Genomic DNA, 25487 nt, shown 5'->3' with positions numbered 1-25487 from the left:
CACACACACACACACACACAATGCAAAATGCTGAGGGCAAGTTGACAACAACAAAGTCTTGCAGAAAGGAGAAGAGTAGCTAAGGATTCAGAACAAACTAGAAAAAAAATCCCATGAGTGCACTAACATCCCTCCCTGTCCAACTAGTGGAACTTTAAAGCAGAGATGTTTCCATTATGTAACCAAAAGAGAAAAAACACATCACATACTCAATATTTCAAGGACCTGTAGCACACTACCCTGAAAGCAGAGAAGGAGAGAGAGGGAAATCAAAACCCAGGGGTACAGGCCTGTGAGAGGGAGAGGGCTGCCTGGGGAAGTTCTCAGCTGAGGGAGCATACAGCACTAGCACTGGATGGGGAGAAGAGGAGAGGAGGAGGAAAGGAGCACTGGAAAAGACTAGCATCGTGACTCGTGTAGGTATTACGCCACCAGTTGGAAGAAAGTGAAGGAGCAGAAGAGAGGAGGAGGAGAAGAGTTGTTAGGAGCATTGTGTGGGAAGTATGAACACTGGAGTCAGGTACCACTGTGTATGGGAGACAAAGAGAGCGTAGGACTGCTGCTGAAAGAGAAAGGGGGCAGAGAGAGGGAGGAGTGGGAGAGAGACAGAAAGAGCGAGAGAGCGATGGTGGGCACTACCAGCTCTCATAGTCTCATGTCAGAATAAGACCTTCTTCTATGTTTCTCAAACGTCCAATTTCAAAGTTGTTTGAAATGTCAAATATCAAAGTGTTTAAGGTTAAGTTTAGGCATTAAAGCCAAATCCTTAAGGTTAGGCATTAACCCCGAATGGTTAAGGTTTGGGATAGGCTTAAAACAAAAATATCAAAAACAACTTCCTATCACTGGATTCAAACTTGCAACCCTTGGAAGCAGAAGTTAACAGAGCTCACCGTTGCCCCTAGTGGCCGGTTTCCATGTCATCTCCCCACTCGCCAGACATTTATGGACGTCGAATACTGACTTGTATCATGGGAAAACTGTCTGGGTGGGCAAGTTCGTGTGGGAGTAAGAGGTGGTGGGTGAGGATGGTGGGGTACACGATTCACTCACGACTGCTGTATGTGCGTTGTGTGTGTGTATGCATGCAGCATGTGTGTGTGTGTGCAGGCTGTGCACTCTTGAGGGATGTGTGTCTAGTTTTGTTATGAGATGGTACTCTCTGTGCTGTATGTAGAGTAAGCCCACAGCCAAAAAAAAGATTAACAAAAAGATGAAGCAACACAACTCAGGGTGAATTCCCAGTCCTAAAGTATATCCATACATTAACATGATAGTGTTATCAGCCTCCACTTCAGTTCTCAGTTATTTTTCAGCATCAGTTGTCAATCAAGGGTAAGAGGCACTTCAACAGTAAACCTAAAAGGACACTATAAGGGAGCTTTTAACAGCAAGGTTCTAAAAGCAGGCCTCAAGTGAAACCATGGTGCAGTGATCAGTCTGGTTTGACTGAGCTAGTTAAATGCATGCCTGAGATGTGTCAGGCCTAAAGCTGATGACAGGAGAGAAGTCCCTGGGAGAGCTGAGATAACAGGAAGAGCCACACCAGACCTGACCTGAGTCAGGATCCATCTTCCTCCTCTGGCTGACACATACATTTTGAGTCCTCTGTTTGGGGCAACAAAAGACTACTGAGTTCCCCTTAGCACTACTAATAAAAGGTGAAGATGCATTTACACTTATTCCATGTAGCTAGTGGAGCAAAGGGCCTTAACAACAGTGCATCTCCAGCAAACCCTGTTCTGGATTCTGAGTCTGCATCCAAAGTAGAGGGCAAAACCCAAGGGTGGTGTGAGGAGGAGGATACAAGTACAACCCACATTCTACTCTGAAGGCTCCCAGTTCAGTCAAGAGATAACAACAAGACATGGAAGAACAGGAATCTCCAATCTGGCAAACTCAGCGTTGGTCAAAAGGAGCCATTCAGTATCCAGCAGACAACAACAACAAGATTTGAGCAGAAAGCTCCAACCACAGCAGTGGTCAAAATGAACTTGACCTGTGTCACCTCTGATCCATTGTGTAACGAGTGTGTGTGTGTGTCCTCTCTGTAATGTAGACACACAGACCTCCACTGAGACTGCCCATTCAATGCCCTACACGCTTTGAATCCTTGCAGCTCTTTCCTACATGGATAACACCAAAAGCATTCTTTGCATTCCTCTCATAATGGGTACTGTAACAATATCATTGTGTTGTTATATTTATTTTTATGTGACAGTGACAGACAGTACATTATCTAACACATTTATATTCTGCCATTTAGCAAACGCTCTTATCCAGAGTAAATTACAATTAGTGCTTTGTGCACCTTAAAAGTAGTATGCATGAAGCTTTAGGTTGAACTGAACTGAGTTTAAACAGAATGTCAGCAGTCAGACATGGCGCCTTCATAAAAATGTATTCAAAAAATAGAACTGGTTACAGATCATTCAAGCAAAAGCTGATCAAGAAGGAACTGGTAAATGTTGCATCACTAAACATTATTATTTAAAGAAACATCAGATCATATCAAATCACATACAATCATTTCTATTGACTATTCACTTCTAAAGACTGACAATACAGCATTTTGTAAAATGCTATTCCCACTGTACAATTCTCCATCCATCAAACCTGACTCTGTAACATCACATAACATGAAATCACAGGCATCCTTAATAATTGACCATTCACTTCGACTGACTGCCTCTATACACCCCTGGCCATGTCATTTCCACTTCACCCCATCATTAAAACAGTCCATTCATACCTGATGCTGTGGTTGTGGTTGCACCATTAAATCTCCTGTAATCCCATAGATAGCACACAGTAACATATGCTCTGTCTCCTTTCTCCCAGTCTCTCCTATCTGAAGTGCTGAAGCCTGACAACTGAGAGATGGAATGCAGCTCTCCTCTTATCTGATATGAAGAGAACAAACTAGCTAGCACATCAGTCTCTCTCCCCACCTCCCTTTCCTCTCCTCTCTTCTCCAACCACCTGACCACGTGTCCCCTCTCCACCTCCTCAGTTTAACAGCTCATCCCTCTCTCCTGTTCAGGAACATTCTCTGTCTTTCTCTGATCTTCCTCACTGACCACACAGACCTATACGTACAAAGATATTGTCATATCAGTTGAGTGTATCTGCTCTTTGACCTAGTGCTGTTGAAATATGTTATAGAACCATCACAGAAATACACACATACACAAAGATATGCAAAAACACATGCAAATATGTACAAATAAACACAGAGGCCTCATGCTCTTAGTTGGCCTTAGCTAGTTCAATCTCACAACCTCATAACTAGCTACCAAGAAGCCATTTCAGGCTATCAATCAAGTTAGAGTAGCTAGATTGTCTAACTATTTTAGCTGGCATGCTAGACTTGAGAAAAGCAAGCAATAACTAAATGTGCTGAGTAAGAGTCACATCCCTTTCAATATTTTACCCAGATTTTAGCATAGATGCAGAGAAGCATATTTGTGACTCGTTTCAGGAAACTAGGCGTATGTCGCCACATCACTACTTCACAGGAGAGGCATTTCAAATCAAAAATCAAATCAAACTTTATTTGTCACTTTTGCCGAATACAACGAGTGTAGACCTTACCATGAAATGCTTACTTTACAAGCCCTTATCCAACAGTGCAGTTCAAGAAGAGTTAAGCCTATTATATACTTCTGTTCAAAAGTTTGGTGTCACTTAGAAATGTCCTTGTTTTTGAAAGAAAAGTACATTTTTGGTCCATTAAAATAACATCAAATTGACCAGAAATACAGTGTAGACATTGTTAATGTTGTAAATGACTATTGTTGCTGGAAACGGCAGATTTTTTTAAATGGAATATCTACATAGGCGTACAGAGGCCCATTATCAGCAACCATTACTCCTGTGTTCCAATGGCACGTTGTGTTAGCTAATCCAAGTTTATCATTTAAAAATGCTAATTGATCATAAGAAAAGCCTTTTGCAATTACGTTAGCACAGCTGAAAACTGTTGTCCTAATTAAAGGGGCAGCAGGTAGCCTAGTGGTTAGAGCGCTGAACTAGTAACCGAACGGTTGTAAGATCGAATCCCTGAGCTGACAAAGTAAAAAATCTGTCGTTCTGCTCCTGGACAAGGCAGTTAACCCACTGTTATAAGAATTTGTTCTTAACTGACTTGCCTAGTTAAATAAAGGTAAAATAAATAAAAAGAAGCAATAAAACTGGCCTTCTTTAGACTAGTTGAGTATGTGGAGCATCAGAATTTGTGGGTTTGATTACAGACTCAAAATGGCCAGAAACAAATAGCTTTATTCTGAAACTTGTCAGTTTATTCTTGTTCTGAAATGAAGGCTATTCCATGTGAGAAATTGCCAAGAAACTGAAGATCTCATACTACTTGTGTACTACTCCCTTCACAGAATAGCGCAAACTGGCTCTAACCAGAATAGAAAGAGGAGTGGGAGGCCCCTGTGCACAACTGAGCAAGAGGATAAGTACATTAGAGTGTCTAGTTTGAGAAACAGACGCCTCACAAGTCCTAAACTGACAGCTTCATTAAATAGTACCCAAAGAAAAAGCCATATCTCAAACTGGCCAATAAAAAGAAAAGATTAAGATGGGCAAAAGAACACAGACACTGGACATAGGAACTCTGCCTAGAAGGCCAGCATCCTGGAGTCGCCTCTTCATGGCAACCGGTCAGGATGCTCTCGATGGTGCGGCTGCAGAACTTTTTGAGGATCTGGGGACCCATGCCAAATCTTTTCGGTCTCCTGAAGGGAAAAGGTTTTGTCGTGCCCTCGTATGCGAATTGGAGTGGGTCTAGGGTATCCAGGAGGATGCTGTTGATGTGAGCCATGACCAGCCTTTCAAAGCACTCCATGGCTACTGACGTGAGTGCTATGAGACGGTATTAATTTAGGCAGGTTACCTTCGCTTCCTTGGGTACAGGGACTATGGTGGTCTGCTTGAATGTAGGTATTACAGAAAATGTCAGTGACGACACTTTCCAGTTGGTCCGTGCATGCTTTGAGTACATGTCCTGGTAACCCATCTGGCCTCGCAGCTTTGTGAATGTTGACTTGTTTTAAGGTCTTGCTCACATCGGCTCCGAGAGCATTATCAGCTGGTGCTCACTGCTTCAGTGTTGCTTGCATTCGAAGCGAGCATAAAAGGCAGTTAGCTCATCTAGTAGGCTGGCGTCACTGGGCAGCTCGCGTCTGGGTTTCCCTTTGTAATCCGGAATAGTTTTCAAGCCCTGCAACATCTGACGAGCGTCAGATCCGGTGTAGAACGATTCAATCTTAATCCTGTATTGACGCTTTGCTTGTTTGATGGTTCGTCTGAGGGCATAGGGAGATTCCTTATAGGTGTCCAGATTCGTGTCCCGGTCCTTGAAAGCGGCAGCTCTAGCCTTTAGCTCGATGCGCATGTTGCCTGTAATCCATGGCTTCTGGTTGGGATATGTACGTACGGTCACTGTGGGGACGACGTCGTCGATGCACTTAATGATGATGCCGATGACTGAGGTGGTATACTCCTCAATGCCATTAGATGAATCCCGGAATATTTTCCAGTCTGTGCTAGCAAAACAGTCCTGTAGCGTAGCATCCGTGCCATCTGACCACTTCCGCATTGAGCAAGTCACTGGTACTTCCTGCTTTAGTTTTTGCTTGTAAGCAGGAATCAGGAGGATAGAATTATGGTCAGAATTGCCAAATGGAGGGCGAGGGAGAGCTTTGTATGCATCTCTGTGTGTGGCGTAAAGGTGGTCTAGAGTTTTTTTTCCTCTGGTTGCACATGTGACATGCTGATAGAAATTTGGCGAAACTGATTTAAGTTTGCCTGCATTAAAGTCCCGGCCACTAGGAGAGCCGCTTCTGGGTGAGCATTTTCTTGTTTGCTTATGGCCCTATGGAGTTGGTTGAGTGCGCTGTTAGTGCCAGCATTGGTCTGTGGTGGTAAATCGATGGCTACGAATAATATAGATGAGATCTCTCTTGGTAGATAGTGTGGTCTACAGCTTATCATAAGGTACTCAGGCGAGCAATACCTCGAGTCTTCTTTAATATTATACATCGCACACTAGCTGTTATTGACAAAAAGACACACACCTTTACTTCTCTTCTTACGAGACGTGGCTTCTCTGTTCTACCGGTGCATTGAAAATCCCTCCAGCTCTATATTGTCCGTGTCGTCGTTCAGCCACGACTGTGAAACATAGGATATACCAGTTCTTAATGGTTGGTAGGGTAATCATAATCGGAAGTCATCCATTTTATTTTCCGATGATTGCATGTTAGCAAGTAGAATTGATGGCAATGGGAGTTCTCGCTCGCCTACGGATTCTCAAAAGGCAGCCTGATCTCCGTCCTCTTTTCCTTCGTCTTTTCTTCACGCAAATTAAGTGGATCTGGGCCTGTTCCCAGGAGAGCAGTATATCTTTCTTGTTGGACTCGTTAAAGGAAAAAGCTTCTTCCAGTCCGTGGTGAGTAATCCCAGTTCTGATTTTCAAAAGTTATTTTCGGTCATAAGAGACGGTAGCAGCAACATTATGTACAAAATAAGTAAAGAAATAAGCTACAATCAATCCAAAAAAAACGAAGAAAAGCACAAGTGATTATGGGCATGTAAAATATCAGCCATTCTCTTTGCTGCCATTTTAAACAAACATTTGAACGTAAACATTTTTTTTTTTTTTAACAAAATATGCTTTTTGGGAGAAATGCCTTCTGGACCATGTGAACTTTTATGTGCCTTAATAACAAACGTGTATGCCATCTTTAAATAGGAATACATTTGTTAGATAACAATCCTAGTTGGTTTAACAATGGAAACAGACAGGTACCTTCCTGCAAGCCATCATTGGCTGAGATAATAGATGGGCTGGACATGCCAAGAGATGAGATCGGATTGGTCTGTCATGTAGCATGCTTCTTTCTGTAACATGAGCGGCTCAGTATGTGTAGGCAATTCTTTCTTTTGAAAGATATCATGAAGAACTGCAAAAGTGTTGCTCTCCACTTTCTGGAGGACTGAGTTTTGAAATCAGTGAAATGCCACGGGGAAGCAGAGTATGATAGCTAAGGAGATGGAGAAAATTCTGGCATTTGATTGCAAATATGCGGAGGGAGTCAAAAGGAGAACACAGAAGGCTGTTGTGTAAAACACCTGTCTCCGGATTGCATCTTCAAACTAAGGGTAACCATGGCATCCATGACAGAGAGGGAGAAGCGTTCATCCATGTATATGGGTAAGAGAGTCTAGCTAGCTCCATTTTCAGATATTATACATGTTAATTTTGTCAAAAAGTTGTTTTCATTACTTGCTAGCTAACATTACGTGTATGATCTGTGTAGTAATATTATTCGTATCTCAGAGGCATTTGAATTGCTAGTTATAGCCTAGCTATCTAGCTAACATTGAACCTAGTTGGTTAGCTACCGTCAGATTCATACAGGGTAGCTGTAACGTGCGTTGTTTGAAGGAGACCAAGGCGCAGCGTAATTTGTGGTCATCATATTTATTAAATGAGAACCAGCAACAAAATAACAAACTGAAACCAAAACGAACGTACCACTCCGTAGGCTACAAAAGCTGTACAAAAACAAGATCCCACAACATAGGTGGGAAAAAAGGCTACCTAAGTATGATTCCCAATCAGAGACAACGATAGACAGCTGCCTCTGATTGGGAACCACACTCGGCCAAACACAAAGAAATACAAAACGTAGAATGCCCACCCCACATCACACCCTGACCTCCCCAAATAGAGAAATAAAACGGCTCTCTAAGGTCAGGGCATGACAGTAGTAACATTATGAGTTGGGATTATGGTTCATTGTTTAGCTAGCTAGCTACATGTCTAATCAAAAGACTCCCCTATACAAGTAACCATTTCAAAGTACCATTTACACCTTCTGTATCCTGTCCATGTAACAAATAAACTTTGATTGTATTTCATATAGCATGCATTTACCAGAGACATTAATGTGAAGAACAACATGACCTGCACCAAAGTCAAATTAGGATTTAACGTTAGGCCAACGAGACAGTGTCCAAGTTCAAAAGGTTTCATTAGAATACCATTCTTTTATTTCTTCACACTTACAACCGTAAACTATCTTATGTAATTAACTCGCTATTAACTTGTAAACAATGATATTTTGTGAGTTTATTTTTCTGTAATAATTAATTCAAATTAGCTCAATTTAAGACGTTGTCAGCTATATGATATGGTCATTATTTGAACTTGTTCGCAGCTAACTTAAAGTTAACTAACGAGATAACAAGCCAGAAACAAACCAAAACATTTAGAAAGTTGCTTTTAGTTGCCTGGTTTGCTAGATTGACATACTGTATTTGAAATTCATTTTTAAAATGATGGGTTTACTGGTGTTAAAATACACCAGTTATGCTATTTTGGACCACCAGGCTGCAGCTTGTCGTTTTTTGTGTTTATACTTATATTGTCGGACGACAATAGAATGTTCATGGTGTCACTGGGAGAACTGTCTACAGACATGTTGATAGACATAGTATAACCCAGTCTTTAGTCTTGAAATCTTTGGTTGTTTAGTATACTACTGTACACACTCTGTTCAGCACATGGCCCACATGTGAATCCTTAAAGAGATGGGTGGGGCTAAGGCTTAAGAGGATATGAACAATGGTGAATGGGTGTAGACAAAGAAGAGCTCTCCAGTAGGTGTACCAAAACATTTAAGGGCCACTTTCTCAAAAAATGGGGTTACAAGATGATCAACTTTCAAATCAGAATTACTTTCCCATTGTTCCTCATCTGTAGTGTGTAATATACAATTTTCTAGCTCTGAGTCTCTACTTGCACAAAACACAATTTCAAATTTTGCTACATAAGATCAAATGGAGCCGGTCGGACACATTATGTTTCTTTTAAACAATAACCACAAGTCAGCTCAAGAGGTATGGTTAGATATTCAGAAAAATAAACCTTTTTTTTTAAACTTATAATTAAGCATAATGATTATGGCTCTCAGTTGCAGTAAAACCCAGTTTCAGTTGTTTGAAAAATGCTAAATTCTCCAACTTCCACACACGGATGAGCTAGCCATCCTCATAGGACCACCCCCCAGCCATCCTCATGTACTTTGGGCCCCCTCCGATTACATACACTCGTAAACAGATAGTCAACAAACAATTTGCGCGCGCGCGCTGGCAACGAGGGCACAGACCTGTAGATTCCAGTGCATCCTCAATGAGTGGAGGTAATCGCAGTCCATCCATGACCTCCCTGCAATTCCAGAGAGAGAGAGAACGAGATAGATAGAGAATAAAAGAGAGAGGGAGAAAGAATGATGGGGGAACATAGAGAGTAGGCGAGATGGTCAGTGAACTCCTACACACGCCCACCTCAGCTGCAGGCAGAGACAAAACACACAGAAAGAGCTGAAAGGCAGCACAGCAGCTGGCAAGCACACACACACAAACAAATAGACACTGCACACACACATACACAGTCAATACCTTAGGAGTAGTGGAGAGTTCCAGGGAGCTGAAGCCTCTGCTCTCTTCTCGGTAGCGTGGGAGAGAGAGATGCCGAGAGAGAAGAGGGGAGGAGCAGAATGAAATAAAAAATATGCAGTTTTTCCAAACAACAACCTCCGTCTGTCTGTCTCTTTCCCTTTTTTTCTACAACTGATTTTGCACAGTGGTGTGTGTGCGCCGAAGTTCTGAAAGCTTTTCAGCACTCCCTCTTGCTCTCTCCCGCTCACACACACACGGACCCACTGCCAAATGTATTTACTTATAATGAAATCCAGACTGTGTGTGTGTGTGTGTGTGTGCGTGCGTGCGTGCGTGCGTGTGTTTTTGCTGAGCGATTAACCAACATTTCGGTGGGGGTTCAGTTATTAAAATTTGCACCAGTGCGCCAATCTAAGAAACATAATACAAAAATCCCCATCAAAATCTGTCAGTTTAAACTAGAGATATCAGCCAATCCACCGCATCTGCCTATGTCAGCCTTCCGCATCTGCGGTGGAAGGTGGCCGAGCTATAGTGGTGTATGTCAGACCATAAGTCTTTTCATGAAAACATCTGTAGCGTCTGAACGGTTTGGCTATTACTACAAACTACAGTATTATCCTTTCTGCTCTACGAGCCCAACAAGTGTCACAGGACTCATCTGAAGTTGGTAAAGCTGATGTGCCAATTTGTCTGTAGCGTCTGAACCGTTTGAGCTACAAACTAATATGTGGAAAGGGAAGACTCTCATGAACGCTCGTCTGAAGGTAACCCATACAAAAAATAGAAGTAAGGGAGATTTTGTGCAAAAAAAAACAAGGGGTTAAATATGTGTAAAAAAAAAAGTAGCTAAATATATATATATATATATATATATTTCTGTAACTTTCTTATATCTCCTAGATATAGGACAGACACTTCAAAACTTTATTCCTTATTATTTTTATTTTGACTGTATTTATTGCCATTTTCAGAATGTCTTATTCAATGTGTTTCTATGGGCTATAGAAGTAAAACCTCATTATATATTTTATATATATATATATATATATATATATGTTTTTATATACCTAAAAGAGGCCTAAAAGTACAAATATCTAAATGATACATGGTACGACCATTTTAAAACACTTCCATATGTTATTTTATAATGCATTTACGTGATTATTTTTTAATAATCAAACCGAAACTGAACTGACCTAGAAAAATACTAATCTCTCAGCAATGTGTGTTTGTGTGTGTGTGTGGTCTAACTTTACTATCCTTTTGGGTACCAAAAGTCCTCACAAGGATAGTAAAACAAAGAAAATGTGAGGACGGTCCCCAAAAGGAAAGATGCCATTTTAGATTTAAGGTTAGGTTAAGGATTAGGCAAAATATAATTTGCATGTGTGTGGCTGTGGAGGCTGACAGCTAGCTCTGTAGATTGCTGATCCATTGTTCCTTTCCCCTCCCCCGGTTTGAGTTTCTCTCTTTCTCGTGTTTACTGCTAATGAACAGCGCTCAGTCTAAAAAAAACTATTCTCAAGTATACGTCCTCCCCTCACCCCCCCTCTCCACTCTTCTCTTTCTTCCTCCTTCCTTTTTTTCTCTCACTCACATCTGGCCGCTTATCTACGACTGTCTTTCTCACATATGGCAGCTTATCTACGACTGTCTTTCTCACATATGGCAGCTTATCTACGCAACAAGCCAGAATCGTGACGTGAGACAGAGTCTGAAAATATGACTCTAGAGGACTAGATGAGAAGAGAGTAGAAGAGAAGAGAGGAGAGAGGGCTTAACTCCTCGTTGGCCTCCCTCCCTCACCAGAGGATGTTCATATCACAACATTGTCACAAATCAGGAAGTGCTCACACATTAATCAAGCAGCATGTTTTATCTGAATGAGAAAGGTGTTCAAAACAACATGTTTTCCTATATCTGTACAGCACTGAGAAACAAACACGTGTGATGTGACAGAATTGTCTGTAAATGGAGTGCATATAAATATTTTGGTAAGAGTGTGTGTGTGTGTGTGAGATAAGGACAGAAAACAAGATCCAAGAGTCAATGCGACAAGGAAATTCAACAACAGACGGAAAGATTGATGTCTCTTCAGAACCAGTTTCATCAATTCCACGTGTCTGTTTCCTCAAACAGATGTACCGTCAGATGAGGAAGTGGTTGCCACAGACACACACAGGGGTAGTTTGGTAAAACTAATCCCGTCCGAATCGTGCACTGAAAAAACGGACATGCTGGGGTAATTATTACAAAACCAATGTTCTATGGTAATACTAGTCCCATAAGATGCATCTCTGTAAACGGAACTATAAAAATATAATTACCATAGCAATTCTATGCATCACAAAGACCATGACAGCCATATTGAATGTACTGTCAGATTGTCATGGTCTGATGGGCTTTCATGGGTTGAACAGCCGCAGCCACAGCATTGGCAAGAGAAGTTAGGCAATAATATGCATCACAAATACCATGTCAGCCATATTGGGTGTATCCATGAATGCATTGTTAGATTGTCATGGTCCGAGGGACTTTTCCTTCTCTATTTCTACGTCTGAACAGCCACAGCCACAGCAGAGCCAGGGGACTGATGGGAGGTTAGGAATGTTGACTTCATGCAGTGGTAGTCAGTGTTTCTCAGAGAGAAGAGAACTCGTTTGTCCTGGAAGGCCAAGAGAATATTCCCAGAGAGAATGTTCCCATTGTGAGGTCATAAGGAGGGGAAAGAGTTCTCCTCGGATCCTCTCAGCCAAACATACTGTGGTCTTTGTTTTGTCTATGTGTTTTAACATGCAGAGATGATGATGGAATGTATAGTTTGTATGGTTTGTTTGAGTGATAATGAGCCGGTGTTTGGAGGATATATTGGCATGTGTGTTGTTAGGTTCGAGACGGTCTCGGGCTAGCAAACCGTGCCAATATATCCTCCAAACACCGGCCTTTAGGGCATTATCACTTTTATACAACGGGTTACCGACATATTCAAATAATGATTGACATATTTTCTAATTATTTTTTTATTTTATAAATTTATTTATACTATTGAATCATTCCACAACATATAGTCCCGACACATATCTAAGAAATATTGACCATGAACATGGGTGTGACATGCTGTTGCCTCCGAGTTCCCCTGGATACATGACGTCAGGCCAGTGGGCTATTTATTTACACCTGCACAATCAACTTATTTTACATGGAACGAGTAAAATAAACTTTTCACAATGTTACATTACATTAGTTAATACATGTAATCCAACCTTTGGGTTCAAAACGACAGTGATGCACATTCACCCAACCTACTGCTTAGGAAAACTGTGCTGCTGCTGCTGTTTTAGCTTCAAGCATAGCTGTGGAGCTGGATGGTTGCTAAGCAACTAAAGCAGCAAATCTGAGGTGCCTTTGAATTAGGGCATTTTAAAGAAGTGCTTTGCTGGGTTATGTAACAATTCAGGGTTCTTACTGATCAAATACTTCCACAGAAAACATAATTTGATATCATGTGTGTTAGTTGAGAAAGATCACTATGATCCTTGGGAACTTATGAAATGTAAATATTGCAAGGTCACTCAAGCATACATACACTATATGTACAAACGTATGTGGACACCCCTTCAAATGAATGGATTCAGCTATTTCAGCCACATCCGTTGCTGACAGGTCTATGAAATCGAGCACACAGCCATGCAATCTCCATAGACAAACATTGGCAGTAGAATGGCCTTACTGAAGAGTTCAGTGACTTTCATCATGGCACGGTCATAGGATGCCACCTTTCCATCAAGTCCGTTTGTAAAATGTTCTACCCTGCTAAAGCTGCCCCGGACAACTGCAAGTACTGTTATTGTGAAGAAAAAATGTCTAGGAACAACAACAGCTCACCCACGAAGTGGTAGGCCACACAAGCTTACAGAATAGCGTGTAAAAATTGTATGTCCTCGGTTGCAACACTCACTACGAGTTCCAAACTGCCTCTGGAAGCGACGTCAGCACAATAACTGTTCGTCGGGAGCTTCATGAAATGGGTTTCCATGTTTCCAAGCCTAAGATCACCATGCGCAATGCCAAGCGTCTGCTGGTGGTGTAAAGCGCAACGCTATTGGACTCTGAGGCAGTGGAAAAGCATTCCCTGGAGTGATGAATCACACTTCACCATTTGGCAGTCCGACGGACGAATCTGGGTTTGGCGGATGCCAGGCGAACACTACTTGCCCCAATACATAGTTCCAACTGTAAAGTTTGGTGGATGATGGCCTGGGGCTTGATTCGGGCTAGGCCCCTTAGTTCCAGTGAAGGGAAATCTTAGAGTTACAGCAAAAAATGACAGCAAAAAAAATTTCTAGACGACTTTGTGGCAACAGTTTCGGGAAGGCCCTTTCCTGTTTCAGCATGACAATGCCCCCGTGCACAAAGCGAGGTCCATACAGAAATGGTTTGTCGAGATCGGTGTGGTAGAACTTGACTGGCCTGCAAAGAGCCCTGACCTCAACCCCATCGAACACCTTTGGAATGAATTGGAACGCCAACTGCAAGACAAGCCTAATCACCCAACATCGGTGCCCGGACCTCACTAATGCTCTAGGGGCTGAATGGAAGCAAGTCCCCGCAGCAATGTTCAAACATCTAATGGAAAGCCTTCCCAGTAGAGTGGAGACTGTTATAACAGCAAAGGGGGGAACAACTCCATATTAATGCCCATGGCATTGGAATGAGATGTTCAACAGGTGTCCACATACTTTTGGTCATGTAGTGTATATTGTAGGGTTACCTGTCTTGTGGTGTGTATAACAATTTGTTCATGTGTTTCAAAGTGCATTGATACATTGTATTATAATGAATAAAACCGGGATAAACTTTGTTATAATAGAGGGCGAGGTGAAGATAAACATGTGCTGTTGCTATGACAGCATCAACAGGAAATAGGAAGGGTCTTATACTGCCAGAGCAGTTTAAATCATCGCCTGAAAGTTGGTTGGCGAGGTCATAACTTTCCCATCTGAGAAATAAACACACACACACACAAATTAAGAGATGGCATTGATGTAACATCAAAAAATGATTTTGATTTGACAATGAATTTGCACACATTGTCTAAACTTTCTCTACGAAAAAATAATCTCACCCTCACCCCATTCTCCCCCCAGTAGCGCTTTACAGTGCTCACTTCCACAACCCATCCCCTGGCCTGCTGTGGTCACCATGCCAACCTGAGGAGGCTCTCCAGCCCCTCTGCGGCTTTGTCCTAAATTGCACCCCATTCCCTATATAGCGCGCTATAGTCCATAGGCTCTGGTCAAAAGTAGCGCACTATATAGGGAATAGGGTGCCTTTTAGGATGCTTCCTCTGTGTGTGTCTGTAGAGAATTGATGAAGTCCCAGGATAATTACTAGCTCATTATGAAGCAGAGCCAAGTTAATAGGCTGCAGCCAGCCACACACACACACACACACACACACACACACACACACACACACACACACACACACACACACACACACACACACACACACACACACACACACACACACACACACACACACACACACACACACACACACACACACACACACACACACACACACACACAGCTGGGAAGTAATGAATGGAAAACACTCAACGATGAGGTTACATCCAGACAGCTCTCTCTCGCTCTCTCTCTCTTGCTCTCTCTCTTTATGTGCATAATAAACACAGCTTTACAGAAAACAGATTGGAGAGAATTGAGAAATGATTGGCCCTCCATTTATACCCACTACTACATCTCTTAATCCCTGTGTCCCAGAGTGTGTGTGTAGCTCGTAGTCATATCCATGCTCTCTGTGTCATACACATCTGAAATGCTTGTGATTTCCCCTAGAGGCCTTCGCTGTTCCACAAAGCCAACCAGAGATAGTCCACCCACACAACACACACAAACTGAGAGTGTGTGGCTGGCTGTTTTAAGCTCCAACCTCCCAGTCTATGGCTCCCATACCTCACACAGCTAGATAGAGCTATTACATGGGTACCAGTGATCCACACAGATAGATAAAGCTAGCTACAGTATCTTATTTTCATATTTTACTTTTTTGATACTGCTATCTATCTAGAGTTAGAACACTGTACACATACATTTTTATTTTTTTTATCTCTATGCATCTATGTACCATCCTCATTCCTTCTCTCTCTCTCTGCACTTATTCCTGACATGCCGGAAGTCACAAATTCGGTCACGCAGGCTCAAACATACACACACACGGCACTGCCAGATATGTGACCCACATCGCAGAGGCAGAGGAAATCTGTTTTCTTACCCCCCCTGCCAGGCTAAGCAGCATCTCTTTCTGTGAACATCAACACTACCCTAGAAACCCATGGGTGGCCGCCCTGTTGGAGACAACACACACACACAGAGAAAGAGGGGTCATTTTTGCCATAGTTACACTGGAATCGATCCACGGACAGACAGACCTTGATTCACTGCAGTGTTAGACGGAAACTAGACGGGAGAGAGCTTAGTAGAGGAATCATGTCATGATATATCATGGCCAGTCGAGGCTGCTGTTGCACTGTTCAGGTAACTATTCATCAGGATTTTTGTTGAAGCACTTACACCCCCTTGTGGTTATAGAACAGACCTGGACAGTTGACAGCTCAACTTTATCAATCGAGAAACCTCAAACATGAATGAACTAATAATTACTTTATTTCATTAGTTTATTCATTATTTTGACCATTACTGTCATCCATACCACTAAGGTGGTATTCCTGACTTTAATTTTTTTTTTTAATCATAGGCAAATATCTGACAGGCAAGCACAAAATATCCCACTCACTCAAATATCATGGAGTGGTTTGTTGACTACATTTTTTTTGTTTAATTTAAACAGAATTGTCGCATACAAGAAGGCACATAATGTATGAGAGCAGGTAAATCATATTATTGTGCAGTGAAGATGAATAAGAGACTGTAATGAATCTAATCCATGTTCACTGTAGATGAATAAGAGACTGTAATGAATCTAATCCATGTTCACTGTAGATGAATAAGAGACTGTAATGAATCTAATCCATGTTCACTGTAGATGAATAAGACTCTGTAATGAATCTAATCCATGTTCACTGTAGATGAATAAGAGACTGTAATGAATCTAATCCATGTTCACTGAAGATGAATAAGAGACTGTAATGAATCTAATCCATGTTCACTGAAGATGAATAAGAGACTGTAATGAATCTAATCCATGTTCACTGTAGATGAATAAGACTCTGTAATGAATCTAATCCATGTTCACTGAAGATGAATAAGAGACTGTAATGAATCTAATCCATGTTCACTGTAGATGAATAAGACTCTGTAATGAATCTAATCCATGTTCACTGAAGATGAATAAGAGACTGTAATGAATCTAATCCATGTTCACTGTAGATGAATAAGACTCTGTAATGAATCTAATCCATGTTCACTGAAGATGAATAAGAGACTGTAATGAATCTAATCCATGTTCACTGAAGATGAATAAGAGTCTGTAATGAATCAAATCCATGTTCACTGTAGATGAATAAGAGACTGTAATGAATCTAATCCATGTTCACTGAAGATGAATAAGAGACTGTAATAAATCTAATCCATGTTCAGGTAAATTCTTCCGGTGTATCAAAACAGAGGAACATAAATCATCTCTGTACCCCCTGTTTAGCAGGTACTATAGTTAGAAATTAAAATGTTAAAACGGTAATTACGTAATAATTGCTAAAATTCCGGTAACTTTCCCCAAATTCACAGTTGGAAGATTCCTGGAATCAAAATGGGAATAAGCAGAGAATTGGGAATCCTAATAAAACAAGATTTATGGAAAACATGGGACATTTTGGGAAAGTTACCCGAGTATTGCAACACTAGAACCATCTTAAACTGTGCTGTAAAATAAAGTATTACCCAAATCTCATACTGTACATACAGTCAGCAGCAGGTAAATAACAACAACCCTGTCTGTGCGTGACTAGGTCAATACAAACAAACAAATTAGAGGAAATGTTATTACAACAAACAAACATTAGATATGGTCTGTATCTGTCATGTTAAGTCCACATACAGATACTAGTCCTCGTGCTAGTCGACCCCCCAGACCCCCAAATATACTCCTTTTATGGCTTATCTCTATCCACTGTGGAGTATATGTAAGGCTGCTCAATGCTCAGTTGCTTCTCATTGGACTAGAGTAGCTAGCTAGCCTATCACCCACTGGAACAGAAAGTGTTTCAGAGGAACAGTAAAAGAACCCAATGCCTCATATGACAGTGTTACAGAGAGTCCACTACTTCCTCTTGAAGGTCAACAAACATCAATCAATTGGCCAAATCAACCTTATCAGTCCCTCCTCCTCTCCGAGAAATACTTTCTCTATCTATTAATTATAACTATTGGCATTCGGTATTATTGAAATATGGAAATAGTTGGGGCGACTGAGAAAAACAAATTGATACAATTTAAGGACAAGTGGCAAACAATAATGCAGGCACTAGGGATGGGGGTGTGAGCATGCTGTTTCTGGGCAGATGAGATGTAGTCATTGTTTGGCTGTGTCTGTCATTTGTTGTTTGTATGTATACGTTTCTATATGGAGAAGAAAAAAAATCGGATTCTTTTTTTTTACATCCCCCAAACCTTCAGACAGCATCCCGTAATTTCTCCATCTAGAGGGAAACAGAGAACATCCTTTCCTAAAAACAAACAAGTGGCTGTTAAAAAAAAGAAGCAATCAAACATATTTCACTTTTAAAATGTATCCAATAAAAGAAGTAAACTAACCAAGTCAACAGCAGTTGTAAAAGAAGGCTGACAAACCTCTGACTGCAGGCAAGGTAATAAAGAAGGAATGAGGATTGGCTGTAAGACATACGCCTTAAGACATAAAAGATCTAAACAAGATGTCCACCTCCCTGACTCCTGTATTGTGGACTGTAGTCTCTGTGGTAGAATGTTGGCAGGGCCGCCCTTTAAGGCTGAGTTGTGTGTGTGCGTGTGTGTATTGATGGCGTGGATAGGGTGAAGAACCATGAACCTCTGCGACCGTAAGACAACCGTGATGCAACCGTGCCCTCTGATGATTGTGTGCCGTGACCAACCTACCAACCCTGTCAGAGACATTGGAGATTGTGATCCAGCAATATAACTGTATAATGAACAGTCAGTCAGTTAGTAACCATGCTTTACCCAGCTCCCATCTTTCCCCAATCATGCTTGCTCTATCGCAATTCTTCTGCACTATGCACGTGATCTGACTGTCTGGAAATTATTTGTTGTAGTGTGTTCTGGACAGCATCCCCTCTTCTGACCAATGGAGAACCTATATGTTGAAGTCAGTAGTCTCTCATGATGGACTTAACACGGCAAGACTTGTTTCTGGGAGCATTGATTAAACCTTACAATTGCAAGAAACAGCATTGATCAAGGATTACAACATTCTCAAGTGGTGTGGTTGTCGTTTCTGTTGTTATGTCAGTTATTGTGTGTTCATTCACCCCACAATGTCTTGATATTCAGTGTTATTCTAGGTGATGCGATTAACCAGTCAGTGACCATGCTTTGCTAGCTCCATTTCCCCCCAGCGGACTTCTTTTGCATTATGCACCTTCTGCATTTTACTACATCAATAGGCTGTTTTGTTGGAGTTCTGAGATCAGTCCGTAGATCATTTGTTGCAGTGAGTGACATGGACGGCATTAGACTATTGTCCCCCCTCAGGCTGGCACCAGGACCCTCTCCACAGCACACTGTAGATTCTCCCAGTTCCTCCAGAACAGCGCCAACAAACACATGCCCAGGAAGGTGCCCATCACGTGGCGACGGCTCCGCAGTAGGGGTGCCGCGAACTTGGCGGCCGTGGAGACGCATACAAGGATCACGGTGACGATGGCGAGCATGATGTTGATACTTTTACCCAGAAGCACCCTGGCATCACGGGACTCAAGCTGTACGGTTTGTTGCTGCTGCTGCTGGAGCTCTAGTTTAGAGACCCGCGTCTGGCATGACTCTAGGGCCTCCTGTAGAGGGGGAGAGAGAAGGGGAGAGAGAGGGAGGGAAGAACGTGGTCTATAAACCCTGTCTAGAAAACGTCGCCTTTGGGTTCAGAATTCAATTTCAACATAGAAGCAATGGGATTTGTTTCAAATAAAAGCAGTTTAGAGAGTAATCTAGATTGTGTGCAGTGTTTCCCCTATATTAATTTATAGGGGAAACTGCAAAAAATATGTAATAAAAAATATAAAAAAATCTTTCAATTGATAGTCATTGGCTCTATGACTGGAAGTCTATGGGAACAGCTAGCTGCTGTCATTGTGCTGACGACAGTAGCAATGCACCAGTGTGTGTGTACAGTACCTGTATGTCTCTAGCCCTCTCGTAGGCTTGGTAGGCCACTCTCTCCTCAATGCTGGCCAGCTCCTGTTTCAGGTCGGCTGTCTCGGCCTGGTGGAGCTCAGTCAGATCATTCAGCTGGTCCTCCAACCGCTCACACCTACCAGGAAATACAATTATATATACACTGTGATTGGTCATACCTACCAGGAAATAGAATTACATAAACACTAAAATTGGTAAATCCCAGTCTTAGATCAGTTAGGATCACCACTTTATTTTAAGAATGTGATATGTCAGAATTATAGTAGAGAGAGGGATTTATTTCCGCGTTTCTTTCTTTCATCAAATTCCCAGTGGCTCATTTTGCCACAACTTTGGAAGTATGCTTGGGGTCATTGTCCATGTGGAAGAGCCATTTGCGACCAAGCTTTAACTTTCTTTACTGATGTCTTGAGATGTTGCTTCAATATATCCACATACTTTTGTGGATATGGCCTCATGTGGCCTCATGTTGCCATCTATTTTGTGAAGTGCACCAGTCCCTCATGCAGCAAAGCACCCCCACAACATGATGCTGCCACCCCCGTGCGTAATGGTTGGGATGGTGTTCTTCGGCTTGCAAGCATCCCCCTTTTTCCACCAAACATAACAATGGTCATTATGACCAAACAGTTCCATTTTTGATTAATCAGACCAGAGGACATTTCTCCATGAAGTACGATCTTTGTCCCTATGTGCAATTGCAAACCAGGTTATGTCGATATAGGACGCGTTTTACTGTGGATATAGATACATTTGTACCCGTTTCCTCCAGCATCTTCACAGGGTCCTTTGCTGTTGTTCTGGGATTGATTTGCACTTTTCGCACCAAAGTACGTTCATCTCTAGGAGACCGAACGCATCTCCTTCCTGAGCGGTATGACGGCTGCATGGTCCCATGGTGTTTATACTTGCGTACTATTGTTTGTACAGATGAACGTGGTACCTTCAGGCATTTGGAAATTACTCCCAAGGATGAACCAGACTTGTGGAGGTTTAATTTATTTTGATTTTCCCATGATGTCAAGCAAAGAGGCACTGAGTTTGAAGGTAGGCCTTGAAATACATCCACAGGTACACCTTCAATTGACTCAAATTATGTCAATCAGCCTATCAGAAGCTTCTAAAGCCATGACATAATTTTCTGGAATTTTCCAAGCTGTTTAAAGGCACAGTCAACTTAGTGTATGTAAACTTCTGACCTCCTGGAATTGTGATAGAGTGAATTATAAGTGAAATAATCTGTCTGTAAACAATTGTTGGAAAAATTACTTGTGTCATGCACAAAGTAGATGTCCTAACGGACTTGCCAAAACTATGGTGTTCTTCAGCTTGCAAGCCTTCCCTTTTTCCACCAAACATAATGATGGCCATTATGGCCAAATAGTTATATTTTTGTTTCATCAGACCAGAGGACATTTCTCCAAAAAGTACAATCTTTGTCCCCATGTGGAGTTGTAAACCGTAGTCTGGCTTTTTTTATGGTGGTTTTGGAGCAGTGGCTTCTTCCTTGCTGAGCGGCCTTTCAGGTTATGTCGATATTGGACTCGTTTTACTGTGGATATAGATACTTTTGTACCACTCGGTTTCCCTCCTTCAAAATGCATACAAAATGAATCCCAAACGTTACCAATAAACTTATCCAAACAAGTCAATCAACATTTATAATCAAACCTTAGGTACCCTAATACGCAAATAAACAATACAATTTAAGACAGAGAATCATTATTGTCTTTACCGGAGATAAACATTAAGAACGCGCTCTCTCGGCCATGCGCTTGGAAACACTACAGCCAAAATGGGAGCCACTTAGAAAAACTACAACTTCTCCCTAATTTTTGCCAAAAACCAGCTTGAAACTCTTTCTAAAGACTTGACATCTAGTGGAAGCCCTAGGAACTGCAATCGGGGACAATTTCGCCCTATTATAAAAGTGCCAGGCATTGAATTCAGTGGTATGCTTTTATTTTATTTTATGGTTTGTCCTCGAGGTTTTGCCTGCCATTTCAGTTCGGTTATACTCACAGACATTATTTTAACGGTTTTAGAAACTTTAGTGTTTTCTATCCAAATCTACCAATTATATGCATATCCTAGCTTCTGGGCCTGAGTAGCAGGTAGTTTACTTTGGGCACGCTTTTCACCTGGACGTCAAAATACCGCCCCCCTATCCCAAAGAAGTTAAAGGCACAGTCAACATAGTGTATGTAAACTTCTGACACACTGGCATTGTGATACAGTGAATTATAAGTGAAATAATCTGTCTGTAAACAATTGTTGGAAAAATTACTTGTGTCATGCACAAAGTAGATGTCCTAACGGACTTGCCAAAACTATAGTTTGTTAACAAGACATTTGTGGAGTGGTTGAAAAATGAGTTTTAATGACTACAGCATAAGTGTATGTAAACTTCCGACTTCAACTGTACATAATTATTCAGACTCAGTACTTGTTGAAGCACCGTTGTCAGCGATTACAACCTCAAGTCTTCTAGGGTATGACGCTATAAGCTTGGCACACCTGTATTTGGGGAGTTTCTCCCAATCTTCTCCGTAGATCCTCTCAAGATCCGCTGAACCTTTGCCCCAGTCTGAGGTCCTGAGTGCTCTGGAGCAAGTTTTCAATCAAGGATCTCTCTGTACTTTGCTCCATTCATCTTTCCCTCGATTCTGAATAGTCTCCCAGTCCCTGCCGCTGAAAAACATCCCCACAGCATAATGCTGCTACCAACAGGCTTCACCGTAGGGAGGTGCCAGGTTTCCTTCAGACGTGACGCTTGGCATTCATGCCAAATATTTCAATCTTGGTTTCATCAGACCAGAGAATCTTGTTTCTCATGGCCAGAGTCCTTTAGGTGCCTTTGGCAAACTCCATGTGGGCTGACATGTGCATTGTACTCATGAGTGGCTTCCGTCTGGCCGCTTTACCATAAAGGCCTGATTGGTGGAGTGCTGCAGAGATGGTGGTCCTTCTGGAAGGTCCTCTAATCTCCACAGAGGAACTCTAGAGCTCTGTCAGAGTGACCATGGGGTTCTTGGCCACCTCCCTGACTAAGGCCCTTCTCCCCTGATTGTGCAGTTTGGCAGGGTGGCCAGCTCTAGGACGAGCCATGGTGGTTCCAAACTTCTTCCATTTAAGAATGATGGAGGCCACTGTGTTCTTGGGGACCTTCAATGCTGCTGACATTTTTTGGTACCCTTCCCCAGATCTATGCCTCGACACAATCCTGTCTCAGAGCTCTACGGACAATTCCTTTGACCTCATGGCTTGCTTTTTTCTCTGACATGCACTGTCAACTGTGGGACCTTATAGAGACAGGTGTGTGCCTTCCCAAATCATGTCCAATCAATTGAATTTACCACAGGTGGACAATCAAGTTGCAGCAATATCTCAAGGACGATCAATGGAAACAGGATGCACCTGAGCTTAATTTAGAGTCTCATAGCAAAGGGTCTGAATACTTATGTAAATAAGGTTTTTCTGTTTATTTTTAATACATTGCCAAAAATGTCTAAAAAACTGTTTTTGTTTTGTTGTTATAAGTTATTGTGTGTAGATTGATGAGGGAAAAAATGATTTAATCAATTTTAAAATAAGGCTTTAACGTAACAAAATGTGAAAACAGCCATGGGGCCTGAATACTTTCCGAATGCACTGTATAGTGTATATAACTGTGACCTGACCTGTATCTCTCCTCTTGCAGCGTTTGGGTGATGAAGCTGTGGTCTTTCTTGAACTGGGTCTTGAATCCCTCCATGTCCTCCTCCAGCTGTCCCTGGGCCTCCCTGATCTCCCTAACCTCCTCCGTGGTCAGGCCCAGCCTCTCCTGGCTGTCCCCAGACTCCAGGATCTGCCCTGGGGTCATCACCGCCCCGACACCCACTTCTAGACCAAGGCCAACGCCCAGAGCCATTGCGTTCCCGTTGCTGTCCGCCGACAGGGACGTGCCCGAGGAACACTCGTCATCGCTGGTGTACTTGGGCGTGGGCGTGGCGGCAGGGGTCTTCCCACTCACTAAGGTGGCGCTCCCACTCAAGGCCCGCCCAGTTCCTTCAGAGTGGAAGGGAGAGGGCGTGTCGAGGTAGGTCTTCAGGTGAGCGATGTTGTCGGCACTGCCAAACTTGTTCCTGAAGAAAAAGAGAAAAAAGAAGATTAACTTGTATTATCTATCGTTGTAGATGAACAAATCTGTGTCCTATGGTGGCCTGATGAATCCATATCCACTGCAACCACTGAGGGTGTGCGATAAGACCAGCTGCTTCTTCTGTCTGAGACCCAAAATCAACCCTTCTGGGTTATCCACTGTGTACACACACACACGCACACCGACAGAGGTTAGAGCACATGGTCAGCATGGAACACTGCATCAGTACCTGATGAGGTTGGCAAAGTCCCGGGGCTTGCTGAAAAAGAAAGGTGGCGAGAGCGAGACGCCAGGCCCTACTGTCTTGATCTTGTCCAGTGGGTGTCGTCCACTACCACTGCTCACGTTGCTCATGGTGTGGCTTAGCATGTCCTTTGAGCTCTCTTTAGAGATGCTGTGGTGTTGGGAGCTGGTGTCCTTCTCGCTGCTGTCCTTCATCTTCTTATGATACTGCTCAAGCTTTTTCTGCATGTGGGCAATGCTGTGAGCTGACTTCTGGTTCTTCTTCTCAAACACATGCTTGATGCGCCCCACCTGCATCAACATAAGGGGGACATTTAGCAATCAGATTCTATTCTTGTAATAAAATACAAGTGTGAGTGCGAGTGCAAGAAAGAAAATAAAGTACAACCGTTAAAAAGGTAAACACCTGCTGCTTGTCGACACTGTTCACCAGTTTCAGGTACTCTATCACATTGTCGTCTCGTGACTCCGTCTCAATCTTCAGTTGCTCTGTCACCTTGGGAAGGAGAAGAAGGATACTTTATGGTCCATGTTCCTTACAGAAAAGTTTGTGGTCATACGCACATCTTTAAAAACGTAGGTGCTGGGCTAATGAGGAATACATGTAAAGAACAGGAAGTCCTGCACACTGTTTAATGCTGTTTAATGCTGTTTAACGCTTTATTGACAACATTTCCATTCCAAATGGATATTCATCAGGTCAAACAGACAGCTCTCACATCCCAAAATATACACATTTCATACATGGCGGGTGTGGAAACAATTCAATTCACTTTTGCGCATAGTCAATCATAATTAATCACAGAGGTACATACAGTGCATTCGGAAAGTATTCAGACCCATTGATCATTTTGTTACGTTGCAGCCTTATTCTAAAATGTATTCAATGTATTTTTCCCTCAACAAACTACACATAGTACTCCATAATGACAAAGCAAAAACAGGCTTTTTGAAAATTTTACTAATGAAAAATGAAATGGCTTATTGACATAAACTACCGTTCAAAAGTTTGTGGCCACTTATAAATGTCCTTGTTTTTGAAAGAAAAGCACATTTTTTGTCCATTAAAATATCATCAAATTGATCAGAAATACGGTTGTGGGGCTTTCCCCATAAATCCTATTTGAAATCGGACACTGTGGTGGGACTACCTTGAAAATGATATAAAATACATGTATGTTTGAGGAATTTTAATTATGAGATTTTTGTTCTTTTGAATATGGCACCCTGTACTT

General features: G+C 42.1%; 2 protein-coding genes across 3 annotated transcripts in view; both read right to left on the bottom strand.

Annotated features, from left to right (window-relative positions):
* The window catches only part of LOC139408772 (coiled-coil domain-containing protein 136-like), a 50098-nt gene extending 40371 nt beyond the window's left edge, over positions 1–9727 (bottom strand). Inside the window, exons 1-2 of one of the 2 annotated variants that reach the window (XM_071153082.1) lie at positions 9478–9727; positions 9186–9244 (exon numbers count right to left, since the gene is read on the bottom strand). In XM_071153082.1, the coding sequence (XP_071009183.1) occupies positions 9186–9237 (52 nt within the window). In that variant the 5' untranslated portion in view covers positions 9238–9244; positions 9478–9727. Of the gene's footprint in view, positions 1–9185; positions 9327–9477 lie in introns of those variants that run through there. The other variant, XM_071153092.1, reaches the window with a different exon arrangement.
* Positions 9728–16330: 6603 nt separating this feature from the next.
* The window catches only part of LOC139408766 (transmembrane and coiled-coil domain protein 3-like), a 47582-nt gene continuing 38425 nt past the window's right edge, over positions 16331–25487 (bottom strand). Inside the window, exons 3-7 of the mRNA XM_071153068.1 lie at positions 24659–24748; positions 24239–24543; positions 23549–23992; positions 19848–19983; positions 16331–19510 (exon numbers count right to left, since the gene is read on the bottom strand). Coding sequence (XP_071009169.1) covers positions 19208–19510; positions 19848–19983; positions 23549–23992; positions 24239–24543; positions 24659–24748 — 1278 coding nt within the window. The 3' untranslated portion in view covers positions 16331–19207. The remainder of the gene's footprint in view (positions 19511–19847; positions 19984–23548; positions 23993–24238; positions 24544–24658; positions 24749–25487) is intronic.

Source organism: Oncorhynchus clarkii, chromosome 1, assembly GCF_045791955.1.
Source record: "Oncorhynchus clarkii lewisi isolate Uvic-CL-2024 chromosome 1, UVic_Ocla_1.0, whole genome shotgun sequence".
Lineage (NCBI taxonomy): Eukaryota > Metazoa > Chordata > Actinopteri > Salmoniformes > Salmonidae > Oncorhynchus > Oncorhynchus clarkii.
This window is presented reverse-complemented; position numbering and strand designations above follow the sequence as displayed.